The sequence below is a fragment of the Arachis hypogaea genome, chromosome 9, assembly GCF_003086295.3.
Source record: "Arachis hypogaea cultivar Tifrunner chromosome 9, arahy.Tifrunner.gnm2.J5K5, whole genome shotgun sequence".
Lineage (NCBI taxonomy): Eukaryota > Viridiplantae > Streptophyta > Magnoliopsida > Fabales > Fabaceae > Arachis > Arachis hypogaea.
In genome coordinates, this window is record NC_092044.1 from 104,217,873 (window position 1) to 104,232,342 (window position 14,470).

At 32.5% G+C, this 14,470-nt stretch overlaps 2 protein-coding genes across 2 annotated transcripts; both read right to left on the reverse strand.

Moving 5' to 3' along the window:
- Window positions 1–5,403: 5,403 nt before the first annotated feature.
- Window positions 5,404–6,012, reverse strand: LOC112711421 (ethylene-responsive transcription factor ERF106). Its single transcript, XM_025764070.3, has one exon. The coding sequence runs from the start codon at window positions 6,010–6,012 to the stop codon at window positions 5,404–5,406; it is 609 nt and encodes a 202-aa protein (XP_025619855.1).
- A 1,837-nt stretch (window positions 6,013–7,849) lies between these two features.
- Window positions 7,850–13,958, reverse strand: LOC112711422 (ATP-dependent 6-phosphofructokinase 4, chloroplastic). The gene is made up of 15 exons (XM_025764072.2): window positions 13,839–13,958; window positions 13,391–13,744; window positions 12,471–12,517; window positions 12,287–12,326; window positions 12,102–12,164; window positions 11,887–12,024; window positions 11,533–11,691; window positions 11,392–11,445; window positions 11,227–11,295; window positions 10,767–10,896; window positions 10,506–10,546; window positions 9,977–10,201; window positions 9,212–9,260; window positions 8,678–8,832; window positions 7,850–8,297 (listed from the first exon to the last, which is right to left on the reverse strand). Exons 2-15 carry the CDS (start codon window positions 13,619–13,621, stop codon window positions 8,151–8,153), a joined length of 1,548 nt encoding a protein of 515 aa, XP_025619857.1. The 5' UTR covers window positions 13,622–13,744; window positions 13,839–13,958; the 3' UTR covers window positions 7,850–8,150.
- Window positions 13,959–14,470: the final 512 nt, after the last annotated feature.

A 14,470-nucleotide genomic window follows, 5' to 3' on the forward strand; every position in this document is an offset into this window, starting at 1 on the left:
ATGTGAGCAATGTCCCGGGCCTTTCGCTCTTTTCCTAGAGGAGTGCGTATTGTTCTGCAATACATCATGCCAGGCAAACCTAGCATGACTGGTGTTGCAGAGCAAAGGAACCGAATTCTTAAGGACATGGTGAAAAGTATGATTAGTCATTCTTTCTTGCCTGAATCACTCTGGGGAGAAATCTTAAAGACCGCAATGTATATTCTTAATAGGGTGCCAACTAAAGCAGGTAACAAAACTCTTTATGAAATTTGGACTGGGAAAAGTCCTAGTATAAAGCATTTGCACATTTGGGGATGTTCAGATGAGGCGCAACCTTATAGGCCACATGAAAGAAAATTGGACTCAAGAAGAATTAGTTGTTATTTTGTTGGTTATGCTGAGTATTTATGGGGTACAAATTTTACAATCATGCATCAAGGTCTATTTTTGAAACTGAAAAAGCAAGATTTTCTGAGGATGTTAAGTTTGGGGGGAAGAAAATATTAGGAATGTTACTTTTGATGAGGATTCTGTAATTGATAATGATCAGGTCTTTGTACCTATTATTATTCAAGACACAGTTATAGTACAAGAGTACAATGAGAATCATACTATAGATGCAGTTACAATACAAGAGAATAGTGAGAATATCGTTGTTGCTCAAGATACTACTACAGCATAGAAAAATAATGAGAATTCTTCTCAACTCCAACCTATACAACAAGCTCAACAACCTCAAGAAGTGCCATTAAGGAGATCCAACAGAGAAAGGAGAAGTGCAATTTCAGTTGAATATGTAGTCTATCTCCAAGAATATGAGAATGGCATTGGTTTGACAGAAAATGACCCAATCAATTTTCTTCAAGTCATGCAAAGTTCTAACTCTGAAAAGTGGATCAATGCCATGAAAGAAGAGATGAAGTCTATGAAAGACAATGACATTTGGGATCTCATAAAATTACTTGAAGGTGTAAAACCAATTGGTTGTAAATGAATATTTAAACTAAAAGGGATTCTAAGGGTAATGTCGAGAGATATAAAACTCGTCTAGTCGCTAAAAGCTTTACTCAAAAGGAAGGCATAGACTATAAAGAGACTTTCTCTCTGGTATCATCGAAAGACTCTTTTAGAACCATACTAGAATTAGTAGCTCAATTTGACTTGGAGCTACATCAGATGGATGTAAAGACAACGTTTCTCAATGGTGACATTGATAAAACGTGTATATGGTATAACCAGAAAATGTTGTATCAGACGATTCAAAATCTATGGTTTGTAAGTTAAAGAAATCCATTTATGGTCTCACACAAGCTTTCCGTCAATGGTGTCACAAGTTTCATCAAGTCATTACCTCATATGGTTTTGAGGTAAATATCATATATGAGTGTGTATACCGCAAGTTCAGTGGGAGTAAATACATCTTTTTGGTCTTATATGTTGATGACATTCTACTTGCCAATAACGATATAGGCTTGTTACATGAAACTAAGAAATTTCTATCGAACAAATTCGAAATAAAAGATCTTGGTGATGCCTCTTTTGTATTAGGAATCGAGATACTAAGAGATCGCTCTCAAGGTATTCTTTGATTATCACAAAAGAACTATATCGAAAAGATTTTAAGTAGATATGTCATGAAAAATTGTAGACCAAGGACACACTCTTAGCTAAAGGAGACAAGTTCAGTCTCAAGCAATGTCCCAAAAATGATATTGAGAGGACAACAATGCATGATAAACCTTATACATCAGCACTAGGGAGCTTAATGTATGTTCAAGTCTGCACATGTTCTGATATATCATTTATAGTAGGAGTGTTGGGTAGATACTTAAGTAATCCGGGCATGGATAATTCGATAGTTGTTAAACGCGTAACGCGTTATCTGAAGAGAACAAATGATTACATGCTTACTTATCAGAGATCAGAAAATTTAGAGATCATTGGGTACTCTGATTTTGATTTTGCGGGATGCCAAGATAGTAGACGCTCTACTTTAGGCTGTATCTTCATTTTGGCTGGAGGAGCTATTGCATGAAAATCTAACAAACAGACTCTTGTAGCTTCCTCAACAATGGAGGCATAATACGTTACTTGCTTTGAGGCATCCAAACATGACATATGGTTGTGAAACTTTGTCACTAAATTTTATATAGTAGATGACATTGAAAAGCCATTAAAGATATTCTGTGACAACAAGTCAACAGTACTATACTCCAATAACAATAAGAGCTTGACAAATTTGAAGCATATAGACATTAAGTTCTTAGTTGTCAAGGAGAAAGTTCAAGAAAAACAGATTTTTATAAAACATATAGGAATAGAGTATATGCTAGCAGACCCATTAATCAAGGGATTGATCCTTAAAATCTTTCATGAGCACACTACTCGGATGGGTGTCAATATTTGTGATGCTTTAATTTAGTGGGAGTTTATTTTATGCTATATGTCCTATGACAGATATTGAATTAATTTCTGCAGAATTAAGTTGATAGTTTATTTCATGTTATGTGAAATATTTATTTTGTAATATTTGTTTTGTGTTTGATCTCAATAAAGTTTTAAAATTGGACTAGTTGGAAATAGACATGCATGAGATCACTTGACATGTAATTTCCATATTACTCATCCAAATTTGATCTATGTCGTTAATTATATTAGGATGGTGATTGTGGTAGTTCAGTTACGACATTAATGTAATAAAAGCTGCGGTGATTCCATATCTAATATACGAGGCGGACCAGATTGTTAAAGTAATAAGGGAATAGCATTTAGATGCGCACATAAAGTTTATAAAATGTGATTATATCAAGAAAGAATATATGTATAGCTCAAGTGGGAGATTGTTAGGAAATTATTTAATTTCCTAATTTGTTTGTGGGCAATACATATATTAATTATAATCACAAATTATGTTATTTCAAATTAAATGACTTATATAATGGTAATCTCATTTATTGTTATAAATACTAAATTGAATAAGTCATAATTACTTTTAATTTGGAATTAAATAAGAATAAAATCAAATATTATTTTTTGAATTTTAGATAATTATCGTTTAAATTTTAGATATATTATCTTTTGGACTTTAGATACTATTTTTATTTGGGTTTTAGGGTATAGTGAATGCCATGCTCAAATATAAATAGTGCATTTAGGGTTTCGGTTTCCAATATACCAAAAACCGCCTCAGCAACTCTTTCCCTATCAGAGAAGTTACAATTCAACCGCCTAGAAATACAGAAGGTTTTAGTTAAGAAAGACTGAGACAACCCTTCCATCAATTTCTGATTTTTAGTTTCTAATTTCTATGAGTAAATATACGCTTTCGCATTATGATGTATTTTTGGTAATTCAATATGGATGATCTAGATTAATAAAATAATTTATTCCAACATAGCCTATTAAAAAATTTAGACTTTTAAAATAGTTGGAACCTGAACTTATTTTCTATCAGGTTGAGCTAAATCAAGCCAAACACAAGCCAATCCACATATCCCTTGCTTGCAATTGTCTTCGTTGCAAACGAGTTTCTTCATTACTTATGAAATGCTTAGGAAACACCGATCCCATACATATTCATTCGAAGAATCATAATCATCATCTTTTGTATCCTCAACAACTTTTTCTTCATCAAGAGGGAGAGCACTATCTTCTTCTTCGGAGGAACTGACTTTGATACAAGGCCACTTTCTGGGCTATCTCTTGTTTCTCTTTTTCCTATTGCAACATTTAAAATATCCATATCCATCATAAACTTGCCAATTGCAACGTAGCAGATGAATATCTTCCTTACGTTTTCAATGAATTAGGGTTAGAGTTTTAAATTATAGCACTTACTCCAATAAAAATGTTAAAATATCTTCTCATAAAAATATTTGTATTAAAAGTATGACTTATTTATTTAGTTACATTTTAAATAAAGATAATATTTTTATAATATATCAAAATTAAATTCTACAATTCATCATATAATGATAAAAAATAATTTCACATAAAAATAATTATAAAATCTTCGTTAAAATATCCACCTTAAATTATAGCCCCTTTTTATGTGGGTGACTTTTTGATAGATTCTCCAAGTTTGTTTAGATAAACTTAAAACAAAATTTGTTTTTAAGTAATTTTTTTTAAATTGAAAAGAATAGTATAAAGTAATCTGATGGAGAGTTTATAGCTTCTTTTACTTTTGTTATTAAAAAATTATCAAAATACTAAAAAATCAAAAAGATATTTTCTTCTAACAACTTAATAATATATAAATAAACTCTCCATGAGTTAATGCTACACCTTTTTTCGGTAAAAAAATTAACTCGATAAACTCAAATTCGCACTATTTATAAATTAAAATGCCTATGCCAATTAAATTGGATTGGTCCAATAATTAATTTACTAATATACTTAAACAAGTGTCAGGGTTTAATTCCGCCTTATGCAAGCAGCAAGTGACTATCAGCAAACCTTTAAATGGAGTTTAATAGTACGACGGATTAATTCTTAGTCAGTCGAACTAGGAGATACAGTAAAAAAAAAAAACAAAAAACAAAATCTCCATGCCAATGGACTCTCATGTAGCATAGCCCCACAAAGAAAATTAGTAGTTGGCAATTACTTCGTTATCTTCTGAAAATTAGAGTTCTTTTTTATATATAACTCTATCCAAATAAAAGAGGAGGGAGCGCTAATACAATACCAATTGTTTATTAATCTACCCTATTTAGTAGGGCCATCAAGAATAGACTAACAGAAAATATCAGAGAATAACTTAAATTTTTACAGAAGTATGTAATATATGAAAGATGATAATTTATTCTATAAATTTGTAAAGATACTGGAAACATTGCATAAATTATTTAATGAAAGCACCCATACTATTCAATGTAACATACAATCATGGGTAAAATATTATGGAGTAACAACATCGTTGATAAATCTAAGAGTAACTTAGAAGTTAGAAGTCACCCTTATGGTATGTGGACCTGAAACAAGTGAAACTTCACTCTATCCTCCTCAATTACAGGATATACTATCTTTTTAGCCTTTTAGGTGTATGCTTCAATCCTTTTGTTAAGTTGTTCTCTTTTTATAAAGTTAAAAAGAAACAAGGGATATAGTTACATTATTTAATTCACATAATACGTTGCTCTTCATTAATAGTGAATGAAAACTTCACAAAAATACTAAATTACACATTCATGGAAAATTTTAGTACATATTGCACATTTCTTTAGCAAACAAAAGTAAAGAATGACTATAACCTATAAAAGTTGAAAAGGAGAAGATAATGCAATCATTGAAAAATGATATTTGTACATAACATTTGTGGCAGATATATGTTCATGTTCACAAAAATATATCAATACAATATTCACAAAATATTATGTTCAAATAACATTACTCGATGAAGTTGAATATCAATTCTCTCTACACTACTCTTCTCTTTTTCCTACCACAAACATTAGGCTTTGGTTCAGATTCACCAGCCTCAAGAGGAAAATTGAGAATTGCTTTTTGACCCCTCATCCTAAAGGCAGCAAAATCATAAGCCTTAGCAGCATCAATCTCACTATCAAATGTGCCTAGCCACACTCTCGAGCCTTTTCTCGCCGGATCGCGAATCTCAGCAGCGAACTTTCCCCACGGCCTTCTCCTTACTCCTCTGTAGTGCCTAAACGTAGCTTCTACCTTCTCCCCCACAGACTCCAACATTGTTGGTTCAACCGAAGTATCCGAATTCTTGATTATTTCTTCCTCCGTGGGGCTTTGTGCAATAATGACATTGTTTTGATCAGCAGCGACTTCCTTAGCATCAAAGCTACTACTACTTTGTTCAAAGAAATATGAATCCAAATCCAAGAATTGGTGGTAGTCGAGTTTTGGTGATTCCAAAGGGTGTTCTAATTCTTCAATTTTCACTAGAGGAATGAGATTGGTGGTGCTAGTGAAGTATGAATCTAAGGCATTATTCTTATTATCACCTAAGAGATGTTGCCTTAAGAGTTCTAAACTTGAAATTTCTTGAGATGCTGTCATAGTGTATTTGTGTTTGAATTGGATTTTTATTTGTGGAATGTGTGGAGAGAAGTGGCATTGAAACTATGATATTTATGCATATAAGAATACTCTAGTCCCCACATTTTGTGATATAAATTGATTGATGATAGTGTTATCAACTCATCAAGTTGTTGAGGAAAATTAAATGGACCCCTTTTTTTTATGGCACACGGAATTCACTAGGGAGTTTTTTTTTTCTTTTTCTAAAAAAAATTATTACGTTAAGAGACAGTGCATCTTATCCAAATTATTGGATGATCATGGTTATGTACTTTGTCATGGGGCCCGATACGTATAAGCAAGTTGTTTGAATATTAACAAAATATTATTGATTTATACCAAAAGAAAATATTCTTGATTTATACATAATTATAAATATCTTGCCGTACTACTGCCAAAGAATTTAAGTTTTTGAATATTAAATCTTATCTAGAATAATAATAATAATAAATTTTAGTTAATTTTTCTTTTCAGAAAATAATAGTATCATGCTTAGCATTGTAAGATTTATTTTTCGGGATAAAATATTGTAAGAAAAATTTAAACAATTGATTAATATAATTAATCAATATAAGACATAATATGTATCGTAAATGATATAATAACTATATCAAGCCTCATCAATTCTTGTGTTCACAAGGTGCTTTCAATGGACTATCTTCATTTAACAGAGAGAGAAGAGGGGGAGACTGATGAATAATAAATCTAGATATCTTAGGTTTGGTTATTTTAAAGATAATTGTTCTACAAAATATTTAAGAAATTATATTTTCCTTTCACTTTTATTTAGCTTTTTATTTAATGTTTTATATTACTTTAATAAAAAAGTGTTATCTTGTTGATTAATGTTTTTGTTTTAAATATCGGTTTTTGGAATAAGAAATACTAGATGACTATCAGAATTTATTATTTTTTATATAAGCAATGCTAGGGGGCCAGCAATTTTTGTGATTGTTAGCCATCAACTAGCCATCAATGATGATTTGATGGTATGAGATTGGTATGAGATTTCATCCAATGGCTCACCTTCCTCTACTGGTTACATGCTGGCCAAAATTCAATAAAACTGCTGGCCCCCTAGACTTTTTCTTTTTATATTACTTTGTTATGTAAAATCAATAATTTTGACATAGGATATATATTTAAGAGTCTCAACTTGTGCCAACAAACTACAGCTCAGATGGCATAGTTCTCACTAAGAGGTTTCGGATTCAAATCTCACTCCTAACTTAATAAAAAAAAAATCTCAACTTGTAAGCTGTTGTGTTGCAAAGAGTTGCTAGAAACTTGGCAACTTGTGTTAAGACTTAAGACAAAGTGGGGCATCAAAAAGTTGGTTTTGGTTATGGTTTGTACTATCTACAAAAGATCGCAATCAAGAAAAGATTGCTGTTTATAAGGGTACATCTGGAGCCTTATCATTCTTCAACTTGCTGTATTTAAATCAAATCACACCATGGGGCCCTTATAGTTGAATAATGGAGACTCACAATTAACCAAATCTAACCAAGATGAGATGAGTTGAGAAGAGAAGCCTTTGACTTTTAGGGCTTCACCTCCTCCGAATAATTGCTCTCTAACTAGTATTACAATTTGATAGATTTTCTTCCGTTTTTCTTTTTGTATTCAAGAATGTAACAAAATATTAAAGTAATATATATTATAAATAAAGGTTTCTTGGATGTGAGAGGAAATAGTTATTTAATCAAATACTTAACCTTATCGAAGTTGAAGTGTGAATCCCGCATGATAAGATGGTGTTTTGCAAAGAGAGTTTTCTCATGAATGATGCGTATAAGTTGGCACTAGTTGAGCATGTTCAAACTTGAAACACCAGTTACATTAAAAAAAAAATAAAAGAAAAAAGAAAAATACTCCATGTCTGTGCTGAGGTTTCAACAAATACAACAAACATATAGCTATTACTAAGTAGTGGAATTTCACACTAAAAAGAATAGTGGCAAACCATATGGTGGTAGTGTCCAATTACAGCCAATACCACTATATGTTAATGCATCATCTGTTATCTGAAAGCTCATCAAAATTCACAGCACTGATTTAACATACAAATGAAACCTAAAATAGAGATCTGTTGCTACACATAAATATGAGAAAACCTAAATCGAGGTAATATTCAGACTATCGATACCTTGGACAACTCCTTCTAGATCAGAGGAAATGAAACTAGGTTGATTTGTAGATGCAAGAAGTCTAGCCCACATTCTACCTGTCAGCTCAACGGTCTTTTGTTTCTCTGTCACACGCTGCAACAAGATGTTATATAATCATCAGCCGGCATGCTACATAACATAATGTGGGAGCATATAACATACTAACACATATCATGAACAAAGGTAAAACATAATCTCCAGTAACCTAGGAAGTGCAGCACATCCTATTAGGTTAATAAACATTTAAACTGCATCATCTCAATCTTGCATGCCCTTACATAAGGTGTTTGTGTTGAATTTTTTACAAAATGATTAAATTTTCAGTTCTCTTGGTAAGGTTGTAGTGTTAGGTAGAGGAGATGGATTACATGGTGAACTTAAGAATAGTACAAGACTCCAGTAGCATAAACTTTAGTAATGGAAGTAACTAGTTGGATGCAGATGATCTAATTCTAATGAAGTGGTCAACTTACAGAAATAGGGATATAAGCATGTCTACTATTCACAGGGCCAACGGTGAAGCCAGTATATCCAGCCATAGCTCCATGAACAACACTATGAGCAAGTAGAGTGCAGTAAATGTTGTCTGCGGCATTACTCGGAATAGCTCGAATCATGTATGTTGGATCTATAAGAGTAACACAATGAAACTTTTATGATGAACACAAAATCAATGAAAATTTTAAAATTAATTTCTTAAAAATGATAACATTATTATGTTAAAGTAATAAACAAAACTTAAAACGGTTCCTTTGTTGAAAATAAATGATATAAAATATAAGAAAATGGAAAAAAATTTTAATTCTGAATTTCAAGCTTGCTTGCTTTTATTTAGGGGTTTTGAAATTCCAATTAACCAAAACTAAAAGGCAAACAGGAAAAATAAGATGCCGTTCTGGTTATTCAAGAATAATTATGAAAGAATAATCTTATAGCTGTTTGTTTTCCTGGTTATTCTTGCATAATTACAATAAAAGAAAAGTTTTATAGGAAACTCAGGAACATACCTATATATTTCATATTAATTGGCATCTTTTGAGCCTTTGTGAAATGGTCCTATAACAAGTAAGCAATATATTTAGAAGCAAACTGAATAACTTAAAAAGGTGAACAAAACAATGTTGGCAACCTCAAGAAAAATGAAAGGAAATATTTTATAACCCTCCGTGAAGGACAAATTCGAATTCCAAAATTATTCTTTCAAAATCATTCATCATTTCCTCTATTATGGGAGTGAATACTTTCCTATGAACTGAGTTAATGAGAAAAAAAAAATTCATAAGCAAAAACTGATAGAGTTCTAGACTACAATGACAAGTCAAGATAGCATGCACAATTGCACATCAACAAATTTCCCCTCTCAAAGAGGTCACACACTTCAATGTCAAGATCAAAAAGAAGGGGGGGGGGGGGGGGGAGAACATGCAAGATTAATTTAGCAAGGAAAGTGCAAAAGATTTTAATTAGCTTCACCATATGTAACCGATCTATTAGCAAATTGACTGATGCCATCAGGCATCAGCATAAATCTAGTTTTAAGAAAAATATATTGAAAACCATCTTTGGAATAGATACCTTAACTAGGACCACACATATTAAAAATTCTACAATCAGAACTGGAAAAGATCACAAATTTTCTGCAGTCGTATCAATTATATTTAGAGATATCATATCTATGGTCCAAGTAAGTATACATATCTGAGAATATTATATATGTAAAATCTGTGAAGAGAACATAAGGAACAGAAGGAAAGATATATGATATAGTATACCTTGATCTTATCAGATAACCAGGGACCAACATCAAGAAGTAGCTTGTTCCCAGATGCATCCTTTTGATTGACTGCAGGCACTTCTGCGGCAACATATTCTTGACCTGCACCTTCTGCTATAACAATAACTAAATGTCCATTCTCTTTCAACCTCTGATCAAGAAACTCATACAGCCCACCTCTCCCTTCCAAATAAAAGGGAGATTCTGGAATCAAGCAGCAATCCTGTTAGAACTCTTGCTATTAGAAGGCATTCTTTAGTCATTTTTTAAATTTTGAAAAAATGGCAACAACTAATGGCAATTTGAACTCCTTTTGGACCATTTAAAATAGACTTTAATATCAAAAGGAAAGAAATATTTTTACGGAAAACTATTAAAGAGCTTCAAGCCAAAGAAAATCACCAATACATCTCTATTGTTGTCATCATCATCATCATAATAAAAAAAAAAACACAAATTTTATGCTAACAAAGGAATAAGTTGACCAATGACAATCAACAAATTCTGAGACTGGGAAGATGCCTTACCACGTCTCGGCTAGCCAAAGTTGCAAACATGGCAATGAAACCTGCAGATGGAAGCTTGTAAAGTCTATCTCTGAAATGAGAAATAGGATTCTTAAAGTTCTAAATACCAATATTTCATTAAACACATCAAGTTTCCACTCTGTCATTTCAAAGAAAAGATTATTTGGAAAATTAGAAATTGTGATGAAAAAGAGGGGGGGGGGGGGGGGGGGGGAGGGGAGAAGCAAAATAGAGCATCTGAAAGTATTGCTTAATGTCTACCACTATATCTGCCCATTAGCTTAACAATTCCAACTCCGTTTTCAACACTTTCAACTTCAACATGAGCAGCATTGATGGCTCTCTGGGCTTCTTCTACAGCAGTATCAAATCCAAAAGATTTGTCAATAACCTGAAGCCAAACAAGTAAAATATTACAAACAGCGAGGGCTTCATCTGTCTCAATATATATTAAATGTTTACATGGAAAAAATAATTGATGAGTAGATTAATATCTCCGAGTTTACACACAAATGTGAACAAAGCATAATGACATCAATAGTATACAGTAATTAGACCATTGTTAAGTTCCTATTAAAATATAAAACGAGGAGATACAATTACTGAATACATACAACACAGAGCCAAATCTCAGGTAAAAAAATTATTACATATCACACACACACACAGAATCAACAAACACTTTTCCAAAGGGTGCAAAACTTATATAACTAAGACTTACAGCAATATCATTATCAATTGTCTTTGGAATCCCAGCCACAGCGACGTGAAGACCACGTTTTTCAACTTCCTTCATAGAAAGATGCTCATATTACAACATACTATCATGGAACTACATCATTGAGTAGATGAAAGCCATGTGTAATTTAAGAGAGAAATCAATTACCTCATATATGCGTGCTGCTCCTCTTTGAGTTCCATCACCTCCTATAATGTATACCTAACATGCACAGATAAAATTTCCCTTTTGTTCAGATATTATGTCTACAATCTGTTCATATACTAAATTAATATAACAAGTAACCACCTGATTTATTCCACGGTCTGCAATGTTATCAACTATCTTCTGTGTATCATGTCCTCCTCGAGATGTGCGGAGAAGGGTGCCACCACGTTTATGGATATCATTAACCACTTTAGGAGTCAATCTCACGGTATTTTTTGAATAAAACCCTCTATATCCTTCCTAAATCATTTTGAAGAGCAACATGGTAACTAATAGGAACTCAAGCAATGGACATAAAAGAAATGGGGAAACTATCATGTTACAACTCAGATAAGAAATTCAAATTAAAATGATTCTAAGAAGTTGGTCCAACAGAAAAAGCTAAGTAGTATATTTGTTAGATAGCCAGAATTATACAACTTCTGCAAAACTCACTTCAATCCCAAGTATATCCTCAACGCCATACATGTTGTTTAAGCCACATACAATCTCCCTAATCACCGTATTGATTCCTGGGCATAATCCTCCACAAGTCACTATGCAAGCACGTACTTCTTCCGGCTTGAAATAAACCTAATATTAGAAGATGCAGTTATCAGCTCCAAAATCTAAATACTATAAATTGACACACACATTTTCATGTTTTATACCTTTTCTCGAGGTCCTGCACGCCGAAAATGAACCCCTCTAGGGTTATCTTTTCGAATGACAATCTGAGATATGAAGCATGGTGAGAAATACAGAGATAAGAAATAGAATGGGGTATCAGTGATTCAGAAAAGAAAAGAAAAGAAAAGAATTCATGAACAAAGAACTGGGAGATTGTGTCACTTACATTTTGTGCAACCACATCTTCTTGGCTTACAAAAGTATTCCTTAGAGTATAAAACAGTTAAAAGAAGTAAAGATTAATCCATAAGAAGAAACATAGTTTGAAATTAGGAAAAAAAAAGTTAGGATAAACTTTGATGTTACGAATCACAAAGTTAAAACAAAAATGCAAAGCAGAATAGACTTACTTTACAATTGAATAAGCTTGGCTGCTATGCAATGGGTTTGGATAGGACTGCAAAAAAGGAACTAATGCTTTAAGTATCAACAGTCATCAATATGGTAAGAAAAGAAAAATCATTAAGAAAAGAAAGGGAAGTGCACATTATTTGAAGGGTTAAAAAAAAATCTTGAAACAACTAAATTGCTTAAAAAAAGAAAACTAAACACTAAAGATACCTCCCATCCCTATCCAAAACATCTTAGGTTGTAAGTCCTATTATTAGTAGTTTCAAAAATAAGAATCATAGGCATAGAACTTTAAGCATTCTTCTATTGCGCTAGTAGGTATAATATGTATTTTCTATTATGTTGTACTGAGCTGGATTCTGGATTCAGTAACCGAAGCCTCTTGTAAAGCGTATCAAAGTAAAGCAGCCTAGCCTAGCAAAGTTTATTTAGTTTAAGTTGACTGAAATATCTGTCATCAGGTAGTTAGAGATCATTCTAGATTACGTTGAGACAGTTAAGGGATGCTGCATCAGCTGATAAACATGCAAAGAGTGTTGTGAATTCATTTGGTATCAATCCATCTAAATAAAATTTCTCAGTTTCTCAATGTCTCTCTCTGCTCCGAGTGAATTCAATTGAGGTATCGAATTAAATTTCTCAGTGGAAACACGCAGCTAAAAATTTATTTAAATAATAAAGAAAAAAAATCCTACTTTGATCACAGGCTGAGAAGCATACAATATCATATCATATCAAAGCATAGCAAATCATAGTGTACTTGTGCTACAGTAAATGCCTGACTGAGCTACATGTTTTTGTAAATGTGATATAACTATCCGGAATGAATGTAAATATCAAACAATGAATAGAATCCATACGAATTTGGAATCAACAAGATCATACATGGCAGCACATTTTCGCGGGAAAAATAAAGTACCGGCAAATTAGGGAGGAAATTGGTGAGGTGCGGCACGTCTTCGAGGACAAAATCGTCATTCTGGGATTGTTGAAGTGCTGCTGCGATTGGGCGATGGTTTGGGCGGGAAAACAGCGGCGGTGGGTTGTTCCGGAGAAAGATTCCAAAGAGGGACGCTGGTTTTGGACGGAGAGAAAGTTGATTGAGAGAAGAAGAAAGAGAGGAGGAGAGAGAAATGGTGGAGAGATCCATTGCAGAGAGAGAGAGAGACAGAGAGAGAGAGAGAGAGAGAGCAAAGAGAAAACGTTCAACAACTGAAGCTGAAGCTGAAATTTCTAGTTGGAGTTCGTTACTTCTAGCTTCAGTTGAAGCTCACTGAACCCAAAAAAAAAATAAAAAGATAAAGAATAATTTTACCATAGATTTACAGGTTACTGAGAAAAAATATTACATAAATCCTTGAAAATACCTGCTTATCGTATTATCATGTTACTAGAAATCAAATTATTGCCCGGAAAAAAAAGTTGTTTTGCATAAGAGGTACATATTTATTCATTTCTTTCCAACTCCACCAGGGTATACCCATTATTAAATCTTAATGCAAACACAATTATTAAATAAAAAAAGGTTTTCGAACAACGATAGAACACTACAAATACAAAAAAATGGGCAAATGGCATCGTACTATTGTAATACTTTTGTGATAATGCATTAATCTTTAAGAAGAAAAAAATAAATAAAATCAATAATGATGGTTGATATATGTTTCTACTTTCTACAGCAAAGGCCGAGATGGCCTTTGATTTATTACAAAATGCTTAAGCTTATACACCACAGATCAATTCATAAACATACTTCTATTGGGTTAATGCATATATTTTTCATGGATTTATCACTTAAAATTTAAAAACTCTTTTCTTTCTTCTTGCAAGTGTTGATGATTGATTAACAATTTTTAAATTGGTTTGACTTCTTTTTCACTGCCATTTTGCTAATTACTTGAAAATTAAAATAGAACACAATTTTGATACATACACCATGTGAGAATACAAAATGAATTTTGATACACTTTGCCAAGTTGTAATTTGTAGTAAAAAAATT

What these genes read in the sequence shown, in the direction of transcription:
- LOC112711422 (XM_025764072.2), bottom strand. Translation starts at nt 13,621, where the DNA reads ATGGATCTCTCCACCATTTCTCTCTCCTCCTCTCTTTCTTCTTCTCTC. An exon ending in CAGACCGTGGAATAAATCAG is followed by an intron (nt 11,446 to 11,532) that starts GTGGTTACTTGT and finishes TGTGCATGTTAG; the next exon opens with GTATACATTATAGGAGGTGA. An exon ending in GCTAATGGGCAGATATAGTG is followed by an intron (nt 10,547 to 10,766) that starts GTAGACATTAAG and finishes TTCCATCTGCAG; the next exon opens with GTTTCATTGCCATGTTTGCA.
- LOC112711421 (XM_025764070.3), bottom strand. Translation starts at nt 6,012, where the DNA reads ATGACAGCATCTCAAGAAATTTCAAGTTTAGAACTCTTAAGGCAACAT.